This window comes from Arvicanthis niloticus, chromosome 1, assembly GCF_011762505.2.
Source record: "Arvicanthis niloticus isolate mArvNil1 chromosome 1, mArvNil1.pat.X, whole genome shotgun sequence".
NCBI classification, from domain to species: domain Eukaryota; kingdom Metazoa; phylum Chordata; class Mammalia; order Rodentia; family Muridae; genus Arvicanthis; species Arvicanthis niloticus.
Genome location: NC_047658.1, coordinates 66,293,904 through 66,314,090, shown reverse-complemented (window position 1 = coordinate 66,314,090; position 20,187 = coordinate 66,293,904). Strand labels below are relative to the sequence as shown.

Here is a 20,187-nt window from a genome sequence, read left to right as displayed (position 1 = left end):
GAGAACATGTTCTTAAAGGGAAGCAACAGAGCAGGCAGGAGACATAGAAAGGAAAGAATGGCTTCTTGGTGCCAAAATAAATGGGACCTTCTTAAAGCCAGTCTGATGAATAGCTACCACAGATGTAGGGCCAGCTTGCCCATAAGCCCTGACATAAATCCTCTGCAGTGAGACCGTGGGAGAGTTTCTTTCCATGCCTATCATTTGACATAGGTGAGAAGCCTTGTCTTGTATGAGGTAGGTAATTTTTGGAATTTGGCAAAGCAAACTCAGAACTCCATCAGCAAGGGAAGGAGAACAAAATGTATTTTCCTTGTGTTCACACTGTTTGCTTCTTTAAAAGTGTGTGTGAAAGAGTGGTGTGTGGAGGTGCACACCTTTAATTCTGCATGCAGCAGGCAGAGACACGTGAATATTATGGATGCCATAGAAAAGCCTTGGGTGCCATCCTTAGGAACACCATCCATTTCATTTGAGGTGGGGTCTCTCATTGGCCTGGAGCTGCCCAGTTAGGCTACACAGGTTAGCCACTGAGCTTCAGAGAGCCTCCTGCTTCTGCCATTGGGTGTATGGGCCACCACATCTGGCTTTGTCATCGGTTCTGGGGATTGAACTCAGGTCCTAAGGCCTGCAAGGTAAGCAGTTTACTGAGTGAGTAATTTCTCTGGTGTATGTTTTTTCTTTGAATGGGAGTAAACTTCTAGTTTAAGAAGCTGAAAGGTTAGGCTGCCCTCGGAGGAAAGCACAGAGGAAAGCAGACTTCAGACAACTAGTCTCACTTTTCACTAAGGGAATTCCAAGGCAACCCTAAAGTAGAATGACATCATCATACAGAAGCTGTCAGGAAGCATACAGTGAGATGGGGTGGCACAGTCTACGGTTAGGAGAGAAAGCTGTATCACCAATATGAAGGGGATATGTGAGGAACATGGGCTGAGGCAAAGTGGGGGGACTCTGAGTCATACTAGACAAACTGCCCGGTCTCTGGGCAGGACCAGAGCTGGATGCCTGGTAGACACCTGGGCACCATTTACAGAGACTGTAGGGCAAACAGCTGGGAAGGGAAAAAAAATCAGGTTTCTAATTCTTGTTTTTAAGAAGTTAGATGACCTTTCCTCTTAGGTCTCTGAGAAAAAGAAAACAATCCACACCTCTTTGCATTGTTAGAAGTATAAAATAATGCAGTTAAGGCCTTAGGCACAGTGCTTGGCACATCATAAATACTCAAAAATTAGAAGCCATTATTGTTAATAAATATAATGTGTTCCATAGCTGTTTATTGACTTGGTGATGTTGCAGGAGACCAATGACATGAAGTAATGGCAAAACAGAAAGAACGGATGTAAAGTAGCACCATCTGCTTACAACTCCTTTGTCTCTCAAAAGCTAGGGCTTTTCTTGCCATTCCTATGAGACCCAAGAGGTCAGTTTCTACGCTGAGAGGCACCTGGAATTCTGCCTTATAAAAGCCATGTGCTTACCATCTGATTGCAACCCCCCCTTTTTTTTAAAGAAAGAAAGAAAGGAAGAAAGAAAGAAAGAAAGAAAGAAAGAAAGAAAACTAGGAAAGGGAAAAAGTTAAAACAAGTACACAAAGCAGTTGATTCAATAAAGAGCTTTTGGTGAGTGTTCATTCCAGGATAATAAACCAAGCGAAACGTCTGGCTGTGTTTAAAATCAACAAAGCCAGCAGGAAAGGCAGAGAGACGGGAAGAAGTGATCAGCTTGTTTTTAAAGCTGCCGACTGTGCTGCTTCAGCAGGGACCTGTGGGGAGCAGCCCCCAGAGAGGAGAAAGGAGACAGATGCAGACAGGATGGAAGCCTGGGGCAGGGGAAAGAGGAATGCAGATGTGGCCTAAGCACCCTGGAGAAGAGCTTTATGCCAAGGTTAGAGGCCTCTTCAGAAGCCTCTGCTACTACTAGGAGCTACACAGCCATAGAACGCAATGATGGCTCATGTTTGGAGCATTCCACCTTGTGCCCCTCTGTGCCAAACTCTTTAATTATTCTCCCCACCCTATAGGTGAGGAAACAGATTCTGAGAGGCGCTGGCACTTGCCCATAGCTGCCATTTGACTCATCTCTGGGTAAAGAGCAGTGTTGCATTTAGCTCTGGACGGGCTAAACAGCAAGACCTGCTAACCAGCTAGGTGCCACCTGGGGAATGCAAACCGGGAGGACGTGTGTTGAAAATGACAGATGGTGCATTTAAACTCAACTCATGTCTAGGAAAAGCCAGTCATAATGTCATCAGATGAAAGGACTTTTGGTGCCAATCCACATGCAATGGAGGAACCAGGCTGCCCCGGAAATGTCTTGATTGAGAGCAATCAAAACGCCCCAGGACGTGCGCCATACCGATGGTGCAGTGTTCGCCATTCCAGCCAGGGCTGCATTCGCATTTGCCATCTCGGCAGGTCCCATGTTCTGCACAGCGTGGGTGGCAGGCCCGTTGGTCGCATGCAGCCCCCATCCAGCCATCTTCACAGCGGCAGGTGCCACCTACACAGACGCCATGGCCGCCACAGTCAGCAGCACAGATCTCTGTGGGCAAGAAAAAAGGGCCAAGGGACAGGGGTGGGAGGAGAGAGAACAAAAGCTTATTAAGCCAGTTGTTGCTGGGAACAAGGGTCACACTTGGTCACCTAGTTGGGCTCTGTGAGCGGTAGGGATTCCAGCAGCCTCGTGGAGTAATCTCCACAGCCAATGACCCTGAAGAACAAGCCTTTGGCAGAAGCCTGCCAGCCCTAGCTTCCTCACTAGAAGAGGATTGTGCAGCTCTGCTCTATTTGCTTTTCCCTGTTGCCAGTCTGTCCCTGCTTTTGTGCTTGCCACTTCCAAAGGGGACAGGCCTTCTGAACAGATGTGAGAAAAAGTCAGAATTAATTAAAAACCAGTTATGTGTGAAAACAAAGCGAGGGTGAGTCCCAGTCGCCAAATGAAGTGCTTGTGGGCCTGGCGAGGACCCCATGGCGTTTCCCTGTAGCCTTCACTCCAGTCGAAAGCTTGTGGGAGAGAGAGAGATAGAGAGAGAAAGAGAGAGAGAGAGAGAGAGAGAGAGAGAGAGAGAGAGAGAGACAGAGACAGAGACAGAGACAGAGACAGAGACAGAGACAGATGGTCCACTCATGGGGTTTTCAGTGTTGTCCCCCAACTATGCTTTGTCCTGTGATGCTGGGTTTACTCTCTGCCCTTCAGCTTGATGCCTCCCTACCACTACCATCTAAATGAGCTTTTAGTTCCAAAGTAAACAGCTGGGGGAGGAGACTACTTCATGGTCAGAGTGGAGTCGCCTTGTCCTTCACAAAGGCTGGTCTGTGTGGGTGCACAGCACACAGGGCCCGATTCACAAGTCCCCTGGGCTCCAGGCCAGCAGCTGCTTCATGCTTACTGAAAACTGAGACCAAAAGGTTTCTAAACTGCAACTGCTTTTTAGGAAATTTGTATAGCACACATACCCCGGGATCTTGATTTCCAGGGCTCTGATAGAGGCCTAGACTTGACTGACTCATGGCCAAACAGTCTTCCAATGTATGTGAAAATTCCATCAATTTAAATTTCTTTGCAACTGGGCTAAGTGGTACCTGTTTCGAGCTGTCTCCACCCATCTCTCCCTTGCAAGAGGCGCTGCTGGTCTAGAAGCTGCTAATGTTCTAGGTACTTTTACTAAAGGAAAGAAAAACGGCTTTTTCTTTTTTACTGAGGAGAGAGCTCAGTAAGAATGCTTGCAGTTTAAGCTTGACACTCTTAGTTTGTAACCCTGTTCCCATACTAAAGCTGGGCATGGCAGATGCCTGTAGTCCCAGAATCGCCCAACCAGCCAGCCTGGTTGAAAAGGTGAGCTTCGGGTTTAGTGAGAGATCCTGTTTACAGTGGAATATGATAGAGAGTGATAAAACATGCACACGCATGCACACATGCTCACACATGCATACACGCACGTGCGCACACACACGCCCCAGAAAAAAAAAAAAAAACATAAAATTGGATCTCAGTGGTTCTGACTTTTTAACCTGGAAGATGAAGAAGAAGAAGAAGAAGAAGAAGAAGAAGAAGAAGAAGAAGAAGAAGAAGAAGAAGAAGAAGAAGAAGAAGAAGAAGAAGAAGAAGAAGAAGAAGATGATAATGAAGATAGTAGAAAATGAGCTGGAAAACTTAAAAAGCACAGTAAGAACTGCTATCTCTTCTGTTTTCCTACACAGATATCTTACCAAGTTGCCATCTCAGAATGGCGACCATAGCTACATGCAGTACACATGGCAACTCTCAGCTATCCAGGGGTAGGGTAGCAGCTGCAAATGGGCAGAAATAGTTGTGACCTGGAGCCAGAGACCAGGATCTATGCTGGACCCAGGGGCTTCTGCACTGTGGGACTATGTAGGATGGCCCCTTGAACCCACCGAGCCATGGTTTTTGGTTTAGAGAGTGCGGGCAGTGGAGTCTTGCTACAGAACAGCTCCGTGCTCCTCTGTAGATGGCAGTGAGTGCTCAGGGAAGAGCAGAGAGCAGGAGGCCAAGTAACTCAAGACAGAAGGCAGCTCACTTCCCACTGGCCATTCAAAGAGGCTGAGAGTCTTGGCCTGCCCAGTCACTGGTCTTGGGACCCTGGGGTCACTAAGTTCCTCTCCCTGGGTGTCAACTTCCTCATCTACTTCTGGGGGAACCTGATGATGTCTAAAGTCCCTTTGAGCTTTAAGACAGATTCTATGCTACAGTACCCTCCATGTTACACAGTACAACCAGCAGATACAAGGCTCAAGGTCTCTCCTCTTCTAAGAAGTTGTCTGTAATTCACCAGCGGTTAACCTCTTGCTCCTTCCCACCCTATACCAGAAGGTGATTCTCTGGTCAGCAGCAACCTGGGGCTGGCTCTCCTTCCTCTGATCACCTCTGTTCCTGAATTGATACTCGTTAAATAATAGACAGATCATGGTGCTCCATGTGACAGGTGCCTAAGAGTGGAGAGTTGATGTATATGCCTGTCAACCTGGCTGAATGTCCCACATGCCTGTTTGTCTAGCATCTCTAGAAGATGGGACTATACAACTCAGTGTCATGCATCCAGCAGCCCTCCCGGGTGGCATTTCCCTCAGACATCTTGGGCTTTCCTAAAGAGCAACAATCTTCAGGCTCCCGACCCGTCCTGGGTTGCATTTCTGACACTTCCATCTATTTATACACACTCAAAGGGCGGCGCCTCCCAGTGACTCTGGAGACTGGCTGAGCACCCTGGGAGAGAAGAATGACTTAGTTTGGGTTTGCCCAGCACTTTTTTCAAGTGGCAATTGATGGTATGAAAGTAAACAGCAAACAGCCCTCTGTTTGCATTGATGTGTGAACCCAGAGGCTGTGAGCATCTGAGAGCAAGGCAGCAGGGCACAGAGCAGCAGAAAGGCCAAGAGCAGAAAAGGCAGGCTTTGCCTTGCAGTTGCCTATGGGTCTTCAGGTCTTAGCTTCAGGTAGGTCATCTTTGGTTGCAGAGCCATTAGCCCCTAGAATACCAAAATCCATAGATGCACAAGATCCTTGTGTAAAGGAGCACACCATGCTCTGTGAACCTCCTCTATACTTTAAATCATTTCTACCTTAGTGTCATGCCCAAATGCCCAAACAACTGTGTTTATGGTTGTTTGCTATGTTCTTTAGGAAATAATAGCAACAACAACAAAAAAATCTTTATTCAGTATAGATGTAACTTCCCTTTCCAGTCTGCAGTTGATCCAATCTCCAGCTGCAGAAGTTATGAACACAGAATGTGGGCTTCGCTTCAGACTGTTATTAATTAGTTTGGACTCAGTGATGACTGCAGACTTCAGGCTTGCCAGCCTGGTGACCTGCTCAGCTCCTCTGAGCTTCCTTTCCATCCTTTGTATGGTGGACATGCTGAAAGCCCCGCTGCACAGGGGACTTAGTGCCTGATCCAGGTATCGGCGAATTCCCATGATTCACTTCTAGTGATCTCCCATACTTGCTTACCCTGAGCCCTGTGCTAGTGCTGGAAACATACAGGCCAATAAGATACAGTTCACCCCAAGAGAGTACAAACTAATGTAGGCTTTCTGAAGATTATTTAATATATGCATATAGCATATATAGCTCTGTATACATTCCTATACAGCCATTATTAATGTTTGTACCTCTTTGCTTAGTTACAATGAATTAAAACCATGGATCTAAGGAGGAGACATACCCAGGACTTACCTGTGGCTTTGCCATCTACTGACTGAATAAATTGCACTGCTTTACATAACCCACTGAGCCTCACTTCGCATTTCTGTAAAATGGGGGTAATAATTCTCATTTCCTTACTCTCACAGGCCTGGTATTAGATCAAATGAGGTAATGTGGGGGAAAGGTATAAAAATACCTTTTAACACTTCTATCAAGTTTTACACCTTCTAAAGCACACTCACATATGGTTTCGCACTAATTCTTATAATAATGTGGTGAGAACGACTTGTTACTGTCCTTAGAGATGTGGCTTCTGAGACCTACAAAGTCTAAGGACGCTTGATAAGGTAGGTCTCTCAGGCATGTCTGCATTTTCCTTGCTTTGGAATCCTGGGGACAATGGAGTCCTGCAAAGCAGGCATTTTTTTTTTTTTTTTTTTTTTTTTTTTTTTTAATAGAATCTCAGAATAAACAAGACACGTATCCTTCCTCAGAGATCCAGTAGACTCCTCCTACCCACTCCTGGTCCCAGTGTTCTTTCCTTTGTCACATCCAGGTCCAATCCTGGGATCCATGAGATGAAGTGGGGTTTCCCCGAGATGACCCTGTATGCGGAGTTTGATCTGACCACCTAAGCACTCCAGCTTCTTCCTGGTTTATGCTGAACATTCTCTCCTATCATCTAAAGCTGCCTGGTGCTGGTGGACCCTCCATGGGTCCTTTACAAGCTGGGTTGTGAGCTTTTGTACATTTTAATGGAAGGGGCCCAAACCAGGTGACCTTGATGTTTATGGGGTGGTAACTGATGGTAACACAGAAAAGCCTGTTTGACCCACTGGAAGGGACCTTCAATGCATGATGGGAGGAGAAACCTGAGACGCTACTTTACCATTTGGCTTCAGATTGTAGTTTCTATCTGCCTCCCTCAGTACTTTTTATTTATTATTTTTGCCCTTGAAATAAAAGGAACTGTTTTATTTTTCCTTCTCAGATTCTGCCTTGACATTAAAGCAGATACGACTTCACAGAGTGCTTGGTGAGAACCCAACAGGACAATGCTCTAGAATGTGCTTTGACAGCTCATATGCCATTTACATAATAGGAAAGGTCGCCTATGAAAGTGGGTCACAGCTCCTTTGTAAACCTCAAGTTTCTTCTTTCTAAATGGGGATGGAGTGGGGGTGGCATCAGCCACTTTGGAGAGTATTGCGGGGCTCACTCTCGCATGGGTAATTTCCTAAGTGCAAAACTGACAGTGGGCATGAGGAGCTAAACCTGACAGACCTTGCTTTCCTATCCCCTAGGAGTTGCATTCCAGCATCACAGACGATGTGACCTACGTCCATCAGGTCAAACGAGTTGGCATGCCCCAAAGTAAAGACTCTAGCGTAGAATCTATGGCTGGCATAGTCAGAACATAACAAATTTCACATGCACAATTTATTTAGCTTTTAATAGACAGGGAAACAAGACATGGCAAATGCAGCCAAGTCAAAAGATCAGAATGAATGCTGATGCAAGCTAAGACACAAACTACCGTGAACAGCATTGACTGATGGAGACCCGGGGCACAATTGTATCAGAATGGTACCAAGCTACACAGGAGCAGTTTCCAGAAGGATGGAAGTGTCGAGGTTTTATCCATTTTGGCCTTCTGATACTGGTACAAGTATGGCACAGTATGGTTTTCCCACAAAGGTTTGTTGAATGAGCAGAGAGATATTAAAAATCACTTCCTGGAGGAGATTCATGTCTGCTAGCTGAACCCCATCTCAGGGTCATGATATTAAAAAATTACCATCAAATATGTTTAAACAGAGGCTCAATATTCCCGGGAGATAAGCTTTTTAAATGCCCATCTCCAGTCTCTGTGAACTCTAACTGTTAAAGGTCTTAGTCCATATGCTTGCAGACCCATCTTCCTTCATGCCAGCACCTGAACTGTACCCATCATCTCTCTACAGCATGGAAGGAAGTGGACACATGAGGAACAGATGACAGGATGGGACAAGATGTAAGCATTGGCTATTGGTAATTATGCCCAGAAGTGTAGCCATCAGGGAAAAAGTTGCCTCACGCTCCTCTCATTGAACACTAATCTTCATACAAGCCAAGATGAAGCTTGGGACCTATCACAGTTGTGTTTTAATTTGTCCGGACTTACTTTGCAATCCTTATCATTAGAAAAATCTGGAAGGTGAGGCCATGTCTTTACTCTAATGGGTGAGATTTATGAATAATTTCCCCATAGAGTGTCATCTACTTGGAAAGATATACATTGATAAAAACTAGGGATAGAGAATGCACCCTACCAAGTGCCTGAAAACTCCCACAGAATGAGGAAAATGAGGTGAAGGTAGTTTGGAAATTTCTTGGGTGTGAAAAGTGAGTCTGCCCCTTGTGACCTCCAAGAAGTCTTCATAAGTCTCCAATAGCACTGATAGGATCATAAAGATAATTTTATTTTGCTTAGGACCTGAGGTTTGGAGAATGATCTTAGACATTTCCATAGAGGGCTTAATAAATGTTTCCCGATGGCATTTTCTGTTTAACTACTTGTTTTTGAGATCTCGGCAGACCGAAAGTTCAAGTCACACTAGCTAGCATGTGAGTCAAAATGAGGATGGGACAAAGTGTCCTTGGTGTTCCCAAGTTATTGATTATTGGTGGTGCTCATCGTCCCCCCAAAATTCATTAATACCTCAGGACCATTAGACTTTCACTTCCATATTGCAGTTGAGCAAACAGCTTGGGTAGATGAAGTTATTTGCGTAACTGTTCATTGGCTAGGATGAAAGGCGTCTGTCTAACCTAGCTTTCTTGGTCCATCAGCTGTGGGATCAGGTTGAAGTAAGGCCCCTGATGCAGTCTGCCAGTGTTTTGTGAGTATAAATTGTTTAGTAGATCACTGCCTGAGTTAAACAACCCGACTGTGATACTGGAAACAGATTCTGCCTCCTCACCCAAGTCCAAACCCTCAGTCACTAACTGAACCCTTTCTCTTCTGCTTTTTTTTCCTCTTTATCCATCTGTCCAAATATCAGAGCATCTGTCTGTCTACTCGGCTACTTCATCATTTAGCATGTCACCATCCACCCACCCAAACCATATGATTCAAGCAAGTTGCTTCATCTCTCTATGCCTCAACTTTCTCAAAAGTTGCATAAAAATTAGGCAAAATGCAGATACCAAGATCTTGGGCTTATAGACTGGTTATATGAAGTCTAAGGAAGGTGCTTCATATTCTTCCCACCTTTTATGGAGCAAGCAGCCATTATATGGCAAGGACATCATGTCTGTGTACTGGAAATTAGCCAGGTGAAGGGAGATTAGAAGCTAGGGAGTAAACAAGGACACTGGATTCCACTGAGGTGCCTTGGAACAGTTGGTGAGCACTGAATCTAACGTACAACTGGAGGGACAGGCCTTGTGGATAGCACATCTGCTGGGTATAGAATACAGGCAGAGAGATGCCTGGCACACAGGCTATGTAAAGGATCATCCAGAAAAACGTGTGAGGACTTAAGCAATGGTGTTGGTCTTCAGGAAGTAGGAGGCAAGAATCTCTGCTGGATGGCACTGAGGTAGCCCCTCTGTGGACTGAGCACGAGAGCTCTCAGAGTGTGGAAAGAGCTACAACTGCAGGGTGTGGGAGAGGCTGCCCATCTTGTCCATGATGAGATCTGGCTCATCTCATGAGGGCAGAAGCCAACTGTGTGTCCAGAGATAGTGAATGCTTGGGGGAGAGTCTGAAGATTGCAAGGTGGGCGTGTGAGAGAGAGAGAGAGATGCAGAAACAAGGGGACCAGTGAGTGGTGGAGAAGGCAGCCAGGAGGCTGAGGACCATGGGATGGGTAGGAACTGAAGGAGGGCAAACCAGGGATGGCAGAAGGTGCTTTGTAGGTGGCATGTTGTCACCAGGAGGTCCACTTAAAGTGGATGGAGAGTCAAGGGAGGGAGAGCGGAGGACTCTGGGGAGCAGCTTTTGTGGTTAGAGCATGGGACGGTACCTCAGAAACCTAGTGGTTCTGTAAACAGGAAGGCCAGGCAAGAAGGAAGAGAGTGCCTTGCCTTATATATATGGTGCCATATGTGCCAGCACTTGAGCAAGACCTTGTTAGCTGCCTCAGAAAAGTAGTCATGTAGAGTCATCTTTGCAAATGACAAGAGGACAGCTATTGTACTCGGTGGCCCTCCTCTAGGATTCTGCATGCGTTCTGCCCATGTGGGCCTCCTGTGGTCCATTTACATGGGCTCAAGTCTAAGCATGCTTTCAGTTTCCAGTTCTAATACCAGCTACTCCTTGGATCCCCCTTCTTTAATCCTGGCTATAAGCAGTCTCATCTAGGTTCCGGGCCCCCCAATACACCCCTGTGTGTACTATTCTCTCAGGGTCATTAGTCAACAGGTATTGACCAAAGGACCCTGCAACCACAGACTAATGCCTGCATTTTCTGATGTGTCTCATACAGAAAATGTGCCTCCTGCTACATCCCTGTATTGCCAAGTTTCAGTGGCACGGGTCATAGTGTACCATGTAATTTTCTAAAGTTCTATGACTTTGCACAGAGCAAAGGCCTGCAGTCAGGTAAGGAGCTGGGTGTTTCACTACTGCCTACCTATGGGAAATAAATTCTGCCCACCTCCAAGCCTTATCTGTGTCATTTATAAGATGGTGACAATGGCAACTCTCCACCAGAAGTTTACAATTAATTCAAAAATATGTCAAGCATCTGCTATGTATATGATATCCTTAGAAACTCAGGATTTGGAGATAATATAAAATTAGGCCTATCCCTAAGGAACCCATGTGCACAAACTAGCACAAAGCCAGCTACTTGCCTGGCACATGGTCGGTTATTAGAGTACAGTTAATTTTTCTCCCAGGGGTGAAAGTCTCCTTGTGTTTCCAGCAAACTATCATTTCCCGAGTATAGCAGCTCCCCCTTCCTTCCCTGCAAGCTGAGCAGATGGTTGTTTTGTCTCAGTGCAGGTTTCTGGAAGAAACCAGGAGAGGGAAAAGGTACAAGAACAAGCCTCTGATGTCCCTACAGTAATTAGTCTCCTCTAGACATCAAGCCAAACTCAGCCACTCGCCTGGGCTTTTCAACTTCCCTCCCCAAAACCCTCCAGCCAGAACTGCTCCAGGTCATGGCTCTGCTCCATAGACCAAGAAGGTAGAAAGCTAATGAGCCGTGGAAAGCACGTGGCCTTTCACCTCAGTCGAGGAGACTGGAGAGCCCTCAGACCAGGCAGAGACTAGAGACCTAGGATGCAGGCACAGAGCAGGGCTCCACACCTATTCCCCAGGGTTCAGATTTCAAGTCCTGAAAAAGTACCTGTGGCAAGAAGCAGTAAGCCACTGACATTAATCTTAATTGGAGGATATCTGGCTTCCTGATTAGAGGCCTTCAATCCTAGCCCAGAAAAGGACTCTGAATGGCATCTGAATTGGCAGGGAAACAACCAGGAAAGTCCAGGGAGCAGAGAAGCCAAAGAACATGACTGGAATGCATAATTTGGCTAGGGCTGGAAAATCTGTCGCCCCAGACTCTTCTATGATAGCCTATGGAGGTAAATGGAGGCGATAGATGATACATCTTCCCAGAGACCTCTAGCTCCGTCTCCTTCTGTAAAAGGCTTCATCTCTCCTCTTAGTCATGAGTTCATCTGTCTGGTTTTCCTAGATGCTGCCACCTGGATGGCCCCTAGGTACTCCAAACTTCATACTGGTCCTACACAGATTTCCTAGTTACTATAACATTTGTGTATGTGTGGTATACGTATGTGCAATACAGGTACATGTGTCGGTGTTGCTCACGCGTGAGTCTGAGGAAGCCAGAGGAGGGCATTAAGTGTCCTGTTTTATCACTCTGCCTTATTTCCCTGAGACAGGGTCTCTCGGTGAACCTTGAGCCAGGTTAGTGGCCAGGAAGCCCTGTTTCCACCTCCCATAGTGATGGGGATTTAGGGTTGTATACCTATTCCTGGCTTTTTAATGTGGGTGCTAGGGATTTGAACTTGGGTCCTCTTGCATATCCAGTGCTATTAATCCACTGAGCATATCTCCTCCATCTTTAGAGCTAGCTTTCTAAAACCAAATTAACCCATGCAGGTTTTAGCTTAAAATTTCTCCATGATTCCCAATGACAGACAGACAAAAACCTCAAAATTTCTCAAGGCCATTCACCTGTTGCTTGTGGTCTCTAGTACTTCTCTTTCCTCATTGTCACAAATCCCTAAGACAAGTCACACCACACTACTAGAAATGCCCAGAAAACCCCTTGATCGATTTGATCTCTGCCTATGCTACAAATACTGGGTCTTTACAGTAGGCTGCTGCAAGAAGCGATTCCTTTTGTCTCATCAATCAGCCTCTATCAGCCACTTTAGCTCTGACCCTCTCCAAGATGCCACTCAGATGATCCCAGACTTAAGAATCATCATGTCCTTTCTCTTTCTTGGACTCAATTTTCCATGGCACAAATGGTGGGTTTTAGTGATCAACTCAATATGACTGAGAGTCACCTAGGACAAGGGAGTTGCAATGAGGGTTGGCCTAGATCATGGTTGGTCTTTGCACATGACTTGGTCATATTAGTTGACGTGAGAAGACCCACCTGAAAGTAGGTGGTGCCATTCCCTTGGCTGGTGTCCTAGTCTGTATGTTTAAAAAAGGAGAAAGCATGCTGAGCATGGAGAGGTGTGTGTTCCTTTTTTGCTGTTCTTGCCTGTGGATGTGATTAGCTGCTTCTTATTCCTGCTGCCTTGACTTCCCAGTTCTGATGCACTAGGAGCTGGAACTGTGAGCTAACATAAACCCTTACTCTCACAGGTTGCTTTTGTATTGGTATTTTTATCATGGCTACAGGAAACAAGAGTAAGACATGGTTTGTGGCAATGGCACTACATGAACTGATTGGCATTGCATGGTCCTGATGCCTGCCTTGTCTTGCCAGCTTTAGCACAACCCTTGGTAGTTGCCAGCGAAAGAGTTGTATAAGGGATAAACATGAGCGCAGGATCTTGGCTTTGAATCTTCATTTCCCCAAAGTATCTTTGGGCAACTCACCCAAGTTCCTTGAACCCCGGTTTCCTGGGAACAACACAACCTGCACATCAGGGTCTTACGTAGTTTGAATAAATCATGAAGCACATATGGGATGGGGCTCTATAAAATGTAACATTTCCATTCAAAGGACCAGGGTGGTTTTTTTTTTTTTTTTCCTTCTTCTTCTTCTTTTAAATTACATGTTATCGTAGCAGCAGTTTGATTCAGGGAGCTGACTGGAGATTTGCTACAAAGTGTCAGCCGGAGCATCCAAACAGAAGCCTGACTCTGAAGTCCAATTGCAGGAGGGCTTATATTTGCATACTGAAAGGCTCCAGTTCTGATAGAAAATGTTCCTGGGCTGTCGAGGGAAATTCTGCTAAATTACAAAGCTGCCAGCTCTTGCTTTATCAACCTTTAACTCTGGCAGTATTTAGCAGTGTGCCTGTCTGGGCTCAATTTTCCAGTCTTTGATTAAGTGCTAGGCACTGACCATCTCTTTCTATCTAAATCTCTTGTTACTTCCCAGCCAACTGGTCGACTCTTCCCTGCCTCTGCCATCACACTCTCCTCCCCACCAATGTCAATCTCTTAGATATTTATTATTCTGAACTTTGAGTCCTAGGCTGTCACTGGCTTTGGGAAGGGGTATGGAAAATGTCAAGTCTCAATGGATATTATTTCTCCAGTGAAATTCTAACCTTGAGTTTCCCATCTTGTAACATACCTATACAGAAATAGCTGGGCCCGATCATTTCCTTTTGATGTTTAATTGGCTGTCGGCACTGTGCTTTCTGGGCTGAGAAGGTAATGTTTCTCAGAGAGAGAACAATTCTGGCTACACAAATGAGACTTGTAACAGGGGAGAATGCTCAGCGCCGAATCTAATTTTCTCTTCCATCCATGAACATCAGACAATTTTTTTTCTGGCATTAAAGCATCTCGCTCCGTCTTTCTGTCATTAATAAGAATTAAATTCTCTTCCCTCAAATTTAAATGTAATTATATTTTGCCTCGTAAATAAAGTTGAATTACCATTTTCAAAATTTAGCACTAATGCAATGACTATGTTCGAAGCTTTAATATTTCTTAACCCTGATGCTACTTTCAGCTTATTTTTTTTTTTTAGCATTTGGTTCATTTTGCTGTCAATTGTGACTTCATTTAATACAGAGCTTTTCAGCTTCTTATCAATTCAATCCATCCAATTATCATTGTTCTTTTATATGCTTTGTGACTTTCTTCTTTCTCTCTCTTTCTTTCCTTCTCTCTCTTTCTTTCCTTTTCTTTCTCTTTTCTTTCCTTTCTTCTTTCCTTACAGAAAGGGAGGAAGGAAGGAGAGAGACAGAGAAGAGAATGGGAGCTTAGAGGATTTGAACCTGGATTCTGGAAGGTTTCCATCCAAATTCAGAAAGAACCTAGGTCAGGTAGGTCTGAGAGCAAAGAAAGAGCCCTGAAAAGAAAATAGTCCAGGTTCACTGAAAGAATTGAATCCAGGATTTTGTGTGCATGTGTGATGATATATGTGTGTGTGCAAGTTTGTAATGTACTAGGGCATGTATGTGATGCATGTGGGGAAGCCAGAGGTCACCTTTGGGTGTTGTTCTTCAGGAGTCCCTGCCTTGTTTTTAAAGACAAGTCCTCTTACCAAGATCTGAGTTAGTTTAGCTTAGCCAATTAGGTTTGGCTGGCTGGCTGGCCGGAGAGCCCCAGATGCACTGCTTCTCCAGGCTGCTACATTTAGCATTTTATGTGTGTTGGCGATTGAACTTGTGTCTTCATACTTGTGCCAAATACCTCACTGACCTGTTTCCCTGGCCTCTAATTAAAAAAAAAAAAAAAAAAGATAAGGTATTCAGTGAGCCCCTAGAGTTGGACCCTGCTTCACTCCCTGCCTTCTCTGCCTTGGCATGCATGTGTGGTTTCTTTCTTGGGTGCCAAATAGTCTCTGTTCAGTTTCCTTCCTCCTAATGGCTCTCAAGACTCCTTAGTGATGGCTTCTCTGGGTCATCTCCTCGCCAAGTTCATCACTTTCTAACCTTCATGCACACCAACTAGAGTTCTTAGCAGACTGCATGGGGGCTGGCTGGAACCTGAGGGGACAGCAGGATTCTCGGATCCTTAGCTGGGACACAGGACACATGGGAAAGACTGACAGGATGGTATGCAAGCTCTGGGCTGGATGCAGGCCTGGAGCTGCTCTGTGATGCTGTCTATGGAGACCTGGTAGGAAGCCACTGTTTGGAGAGGAGGCTGATTCCAATGTGAAGACCATATAAACTCTCCTGCAAACTTGAATTCTTTTGAGGTTAAGAACTACTTGGCTAACTTAGACCTAATTATGCATAATAAAAAAATGTTCTCACGTTTTCTTTATTAAGTGCATACTGAATGTGAAACATAGCCACCATACTGGGCAGTTTATGCACACACACACCCAAGTGAATTTGGAAAACAGTTCTATAAGAGAAGTTATTATTAGGAGTATTAACAGGTAAGTTGAGGCTTGACCATAGAGCATGGCCCTATTCCCAATCCCACATGATTTTGCTGATGGTGCATTCTGCCTTCGAACCCATACCACTCGATCTCCAATGCACCCCCACCTGTTATTCCATGAACCTCAAGTGCAATGCGATGATAAGAATCATAAACTACCAGCATGAGCATTTTACAGGCAAGACTCTGCCATGTACTGCTTCTGCGAGCCAGCCGCGCAGAGGGATAAAACGCAGCGACAGGCTCCGCTCAAATAAAAGCCATTTATAGAAGATAAGATGGGAGAGCTTGCCAAGCAGGGGGAACGAGGACCCAATGCATGAGGTTTAGAATAGAGGCTCTGGAGAGAGAGCGGGAACCAAGCCTCAAGAAGAACTTGGCCTGGGGAAGCTGGTGCCTGCACAGAGCCAAAGAGTCTGAATTGTTTTTAGAAGCCTGTAGACTCTGAAAGAAAAGTGGGCTTTGCTGATTTGAGGGACCTCATTAAAGAGGTTAAATTTCCTCCCCCTTTTACGTTGAACAAAATAAAATCAGGCAAAACACTTGGGGAAGAGGTCAGGCAAGGAGTTTACCCACTTTGTGTGATGGCTGTTCCCCTGGGAGAGAGCTTGGAAGAGGGAAGCCAATGCAGGTCCTTGTCCAGGAGGCACAGAACCAAGAGGAATGGTGTCTGAGATAGAAGTGGACTTTAGGGTTTGGCTTTAGCTTTGAGGAGTGGAAACATAAGGAAGGGATCCCTGAGACAGTGGCATCCATCTGACAGTCACAGAGAGATCTGGGATCTCCCTGGGAAGCTTCAGCTGTAGCCCCCATTTCTGCATACCTTGGGGCTCTGTTGTCTTCACTTTGACCATGGCCACTCAATGCAATAATCACAGGAACCTAATATGTGTGCTTGTCCCTGTGCGGAGAATAATGACAAGATCCTGACCTTCTGTTGTTCACAGTTTGTGATGAGAGACATGACTGCAAAACAGTGCTTAGATAACCACCATGCTTAATCTTATGCTTTGGATCCCGAATGTCCCCCAAAGGCCATATGTTTGAGGATTAGCTCCCATCCTGGTGGCATTATCAGGAAGTGGTTGCCCTTTTATTAGGTGAGACCAAGTACAAATAATTTGTTTACTTGGGACATATCTTGGAAGGGTGGAGTGAATGGTACCCTGATTCTTTTCCCTCTTTCACTTTTTGGCAGCTGTTACTAGCAGCTCCTGCTCCGACCACAGTGTGCTGCCTTGGCACGGGTTCAAAAGCAGTGGGACCAAGCGGCATGGACTGAACTTCCTAAACTGTGAGCCAAAATTAAGCCTGACTTCTTTTACTTGATTATCTCTCAGGCATTTTGTCACAGCGACAGGAAACTGATTAGCACTTTTAGGAAAGACTGCATCCAGATCTGCCTGGAGTTTGCTGTCCACCAAACAACAGGGGGTGGGTACTGACAAAATCCTTCTAAGCTTTGTGCTTCCTTATCCAGAAGTGTTATCAATAGTGACACTATGTTATTTGTTATTTATTTTGTTGATGAGACAAAATAACCTCCCCAAAGCAGTTTAAGGCAGGAAGGGTTTGTTTTGGCTCCCAGTCTAAGGTACAGTCTATTATGTTAGGGGGAAGTTATAGCAACAATGACTTGAGATAGCTGCTCACGTAACATCTTCAGTCGGGAAGCAGAGCACAGTGCATGCTGGTGCTCACACAGCTTTCCCCTTTTTATGCAGTCTAGGGAACCGAGCCTATGGAGTGGTGGGGCTCACATTTAGAGCGGGTCTTCTTGCCTCAGTTGATCTAGTCTAGAAGCTCCCTCACAGATGTACCCAGAGGTTCATTTTCACGACAATTCTAGATTCCCCCTACACTCAGCATAACACTCAATATCACAACTACATTTTCAGAGATCTTACGAATCCTGGCCAACTTAATGGCTGCCAAGCTTGCAGCTCAGTGGCTGATACGTAATACGCACAAAGAAAGAGATGGCCTTGTAAGTAAACTTTATATACTATGGCTTGTCAGAAAGAAAGACAGATACTGGCAAGGAGACCTCTTTTTGATGGAAAGAATATCTAAGGCAAGAGCTGAAGACCTAGGTTCAGAGGGCCCAGATTTAATTTAACTCTGCCTCTAACCTGGGCAAGTCATTTCTCCTTCCCAAAGCCCATCCTTTCTATAAAACAGGACTTGGGATCATATCCCCTTACCATCAGCAATATGACTTAGTAGGTGACACACTGTTGGGCCGAGAGCTAAAGACAGGTGTGCTGGAGGTGAGAGACTGGACTTTGTGGTCTCTAGTTGCCTTGTCTGGCTTGTCAGGAAGGAGGGTCATGTGGATGAAACCAGATTGGAGAAGAAGGTTCTGAGATGGGACCAGAAGCCAAGGTGCTGAGAAGCAGGGACCTATGTAAACACTTGTATAAGATCTGACTTTACTGTTTCCACAGACCCCATGAAAGTGCTGAGGACCTTCCTGGCTCACATTTCATTACAGGGTGTGTTGATTTAAGCTACCTTCATTAAATCCTGTTCTTGGCGCCAGACACTCATATCACGGAGGAGACGGGTTTTTCTCCTAGAAGGTGGTAGACATGGCCAACTTTGTCAACCCATCAACCTGCAGTCTATACCTCTGATGGTACAAGGATTGTGTAGATGAGCCCACTGGCCTGTGGTTTCTGAGGAAGACTAGGCAGTATCTGTGCCTATCTCACGTGCCAGGTAGCAGGAATCACACATGACAAAGGCAGCACCGTGTCAGGTCTGTAAGGTAATTGAGTGTGGGGGAAAACTGAGGGCTGAAAGGGTTAAGCCACTTGCTGAAGCTGCTGGGGGGCAACAAGGCTTTCCATTATGGCTCTGTAAGAGACAGAGGCCACAGCTCTTTAACAAGTCCCTGAACATGAACTTCTTGGCTGCAGTGGGTTCAGGCAATGAGGCATCTCTTGCTTGGCCTCATAAATAGTTTGTGAATGGCTCCTTTCAGTGAAAGTACCCTTGGAAGTGAGGTTACAGAAAGATATCGCGTGCTTAGTCTGTGATGATTATTGCTGTCTGTGTGCCCACTGACTTAATTTAATGATAACATCCCACGCAGATACATATTAGTGCTTCTGTATTTTTAGACAAGGGAGCTGAAGTAAAGTTAAATGCCCTGCTGATGTCACACAGTAGCCTATAGCAGAATTACTGGCTTCCAGAGCTGAAGTGACAGCCAAGGGGACAGTGCTCACATTCACACACACACACACACACACACACACACACACACACACACACACACAGCCATGAAACTAGAGATGATGGTGAGCACAGAGTCATCTGCACACCTGTAGTGAGACCTACGGTGGCCGTTGCTCATCTAGCACACTCTGGTGAGTCAGGACATGAGAGTCCAACACCAGCCTGGGTTCAAGGTTTAGCCTGCTTCTTATCACCATGTTTCCATTTATTTTGGTTAAACAGGGTGATGTAACTGGCCTAAAATTATAATGACTAAGTAGCATGGCCAGGATTTTAACCCAGGTCTATCTCCTTCAGGGTTTCTTCCCAGCACATGACTCTCCTATGTCTTTCTGCATGAATCTACATACATGTCTGATATCAGTTATGGCCATGAGGGATGGACCTATGACTAAGGAGGATGAGATCAAATGAATCCAGCGTAGTGTGTGTGTGTGTGTGTGTGTGTGTGTGTGTGTGTGAGAGAGAGAGAGAGAGAGAGAGAGAGAGAGAGAGAGAGAGAGAGAGAGAGAGAAAGGGGAGGTGGGGGCATACTGTGGGTATGCATATGTGTGGTGGTGGTGCCCCCCCACACACACACACACAAGCATGTGAATGCATACAGAGGTTGGAGATTAATACTGGCTTTTCCCCTTGATGGCTTTCAAAGTTTAGGTTTTGAGATGAGATTTCTAACTGAACCTGGAGTGCACTGATTCTGCTGGACTGGCTGCCTAGAGTGCCCTTGGGATTCACCTGTCTACACCCCCCTCTGCTCAGTGCCAGGATTACAGATTCATAATGTAGCACCTGGCATTTTACATGAGTGCTGGGGATTGACTTCCAATCCACATGCTTGCACAGCATTTGCCTACTGAGCCGTCTCTCTAACCCCCTTCGTCTCGGTTTTGTCATCACTGTATTTGCGGCCAGCTGAAGAGTACTCAGAAAGCTCAGCCAAAGCTATCCCTGCCCCCTCCCCCCAGGCTGTGGAATTTCATTGGGGATTAACAGTGCAAGGCGAGGGTTATAGACCCATCGTAAATTAGCTTTTCGGCCACATAATGAACAATACAAGGCAGCGTGGCTTTAAGAGGACCATTTATTATATTGCAATAAACAGAGCTATATAAAGAGAATTATTCCTGAGACTCTGCACATCTGTGCTCACAATCATGTCTTTACGTGAGCTTTGCAAACAGGGATAAAAGTCCAATTTAGACAGTGCATTGAACAGTGATTCT

The 20,187-nt window shown here is 45.5% G+C and overlaps 1 protein-coding gene across 17 annotated transcripts in view; it reads right to left on the bottom strand.

The window, feature by feature from the left end:
- Tenm4 (teneurin transmembrane protein 4) overlaps nucleotides 1–20,187 on the bottom strand; it is a 1,520,543-nt gene that overhangs the window by 109,508 nt on the left and 1,390,848 nt on the right. For all 17 annotated transcript variants that reach the window (XM_076938042.1, XM_076938101.1, XM_076938085.1 and 14 more), the window contains one exon: nucleotides 2,359–2,544. In XM_076938042.1, coding sequence (XP_076794157.1) covers nucleotides 2,359–2,544 — 186 coding nt within the window. The remainder of the gene's footprint in view (nucleotides 1–2,358; nucleotides 2,545–20,187) is intronic.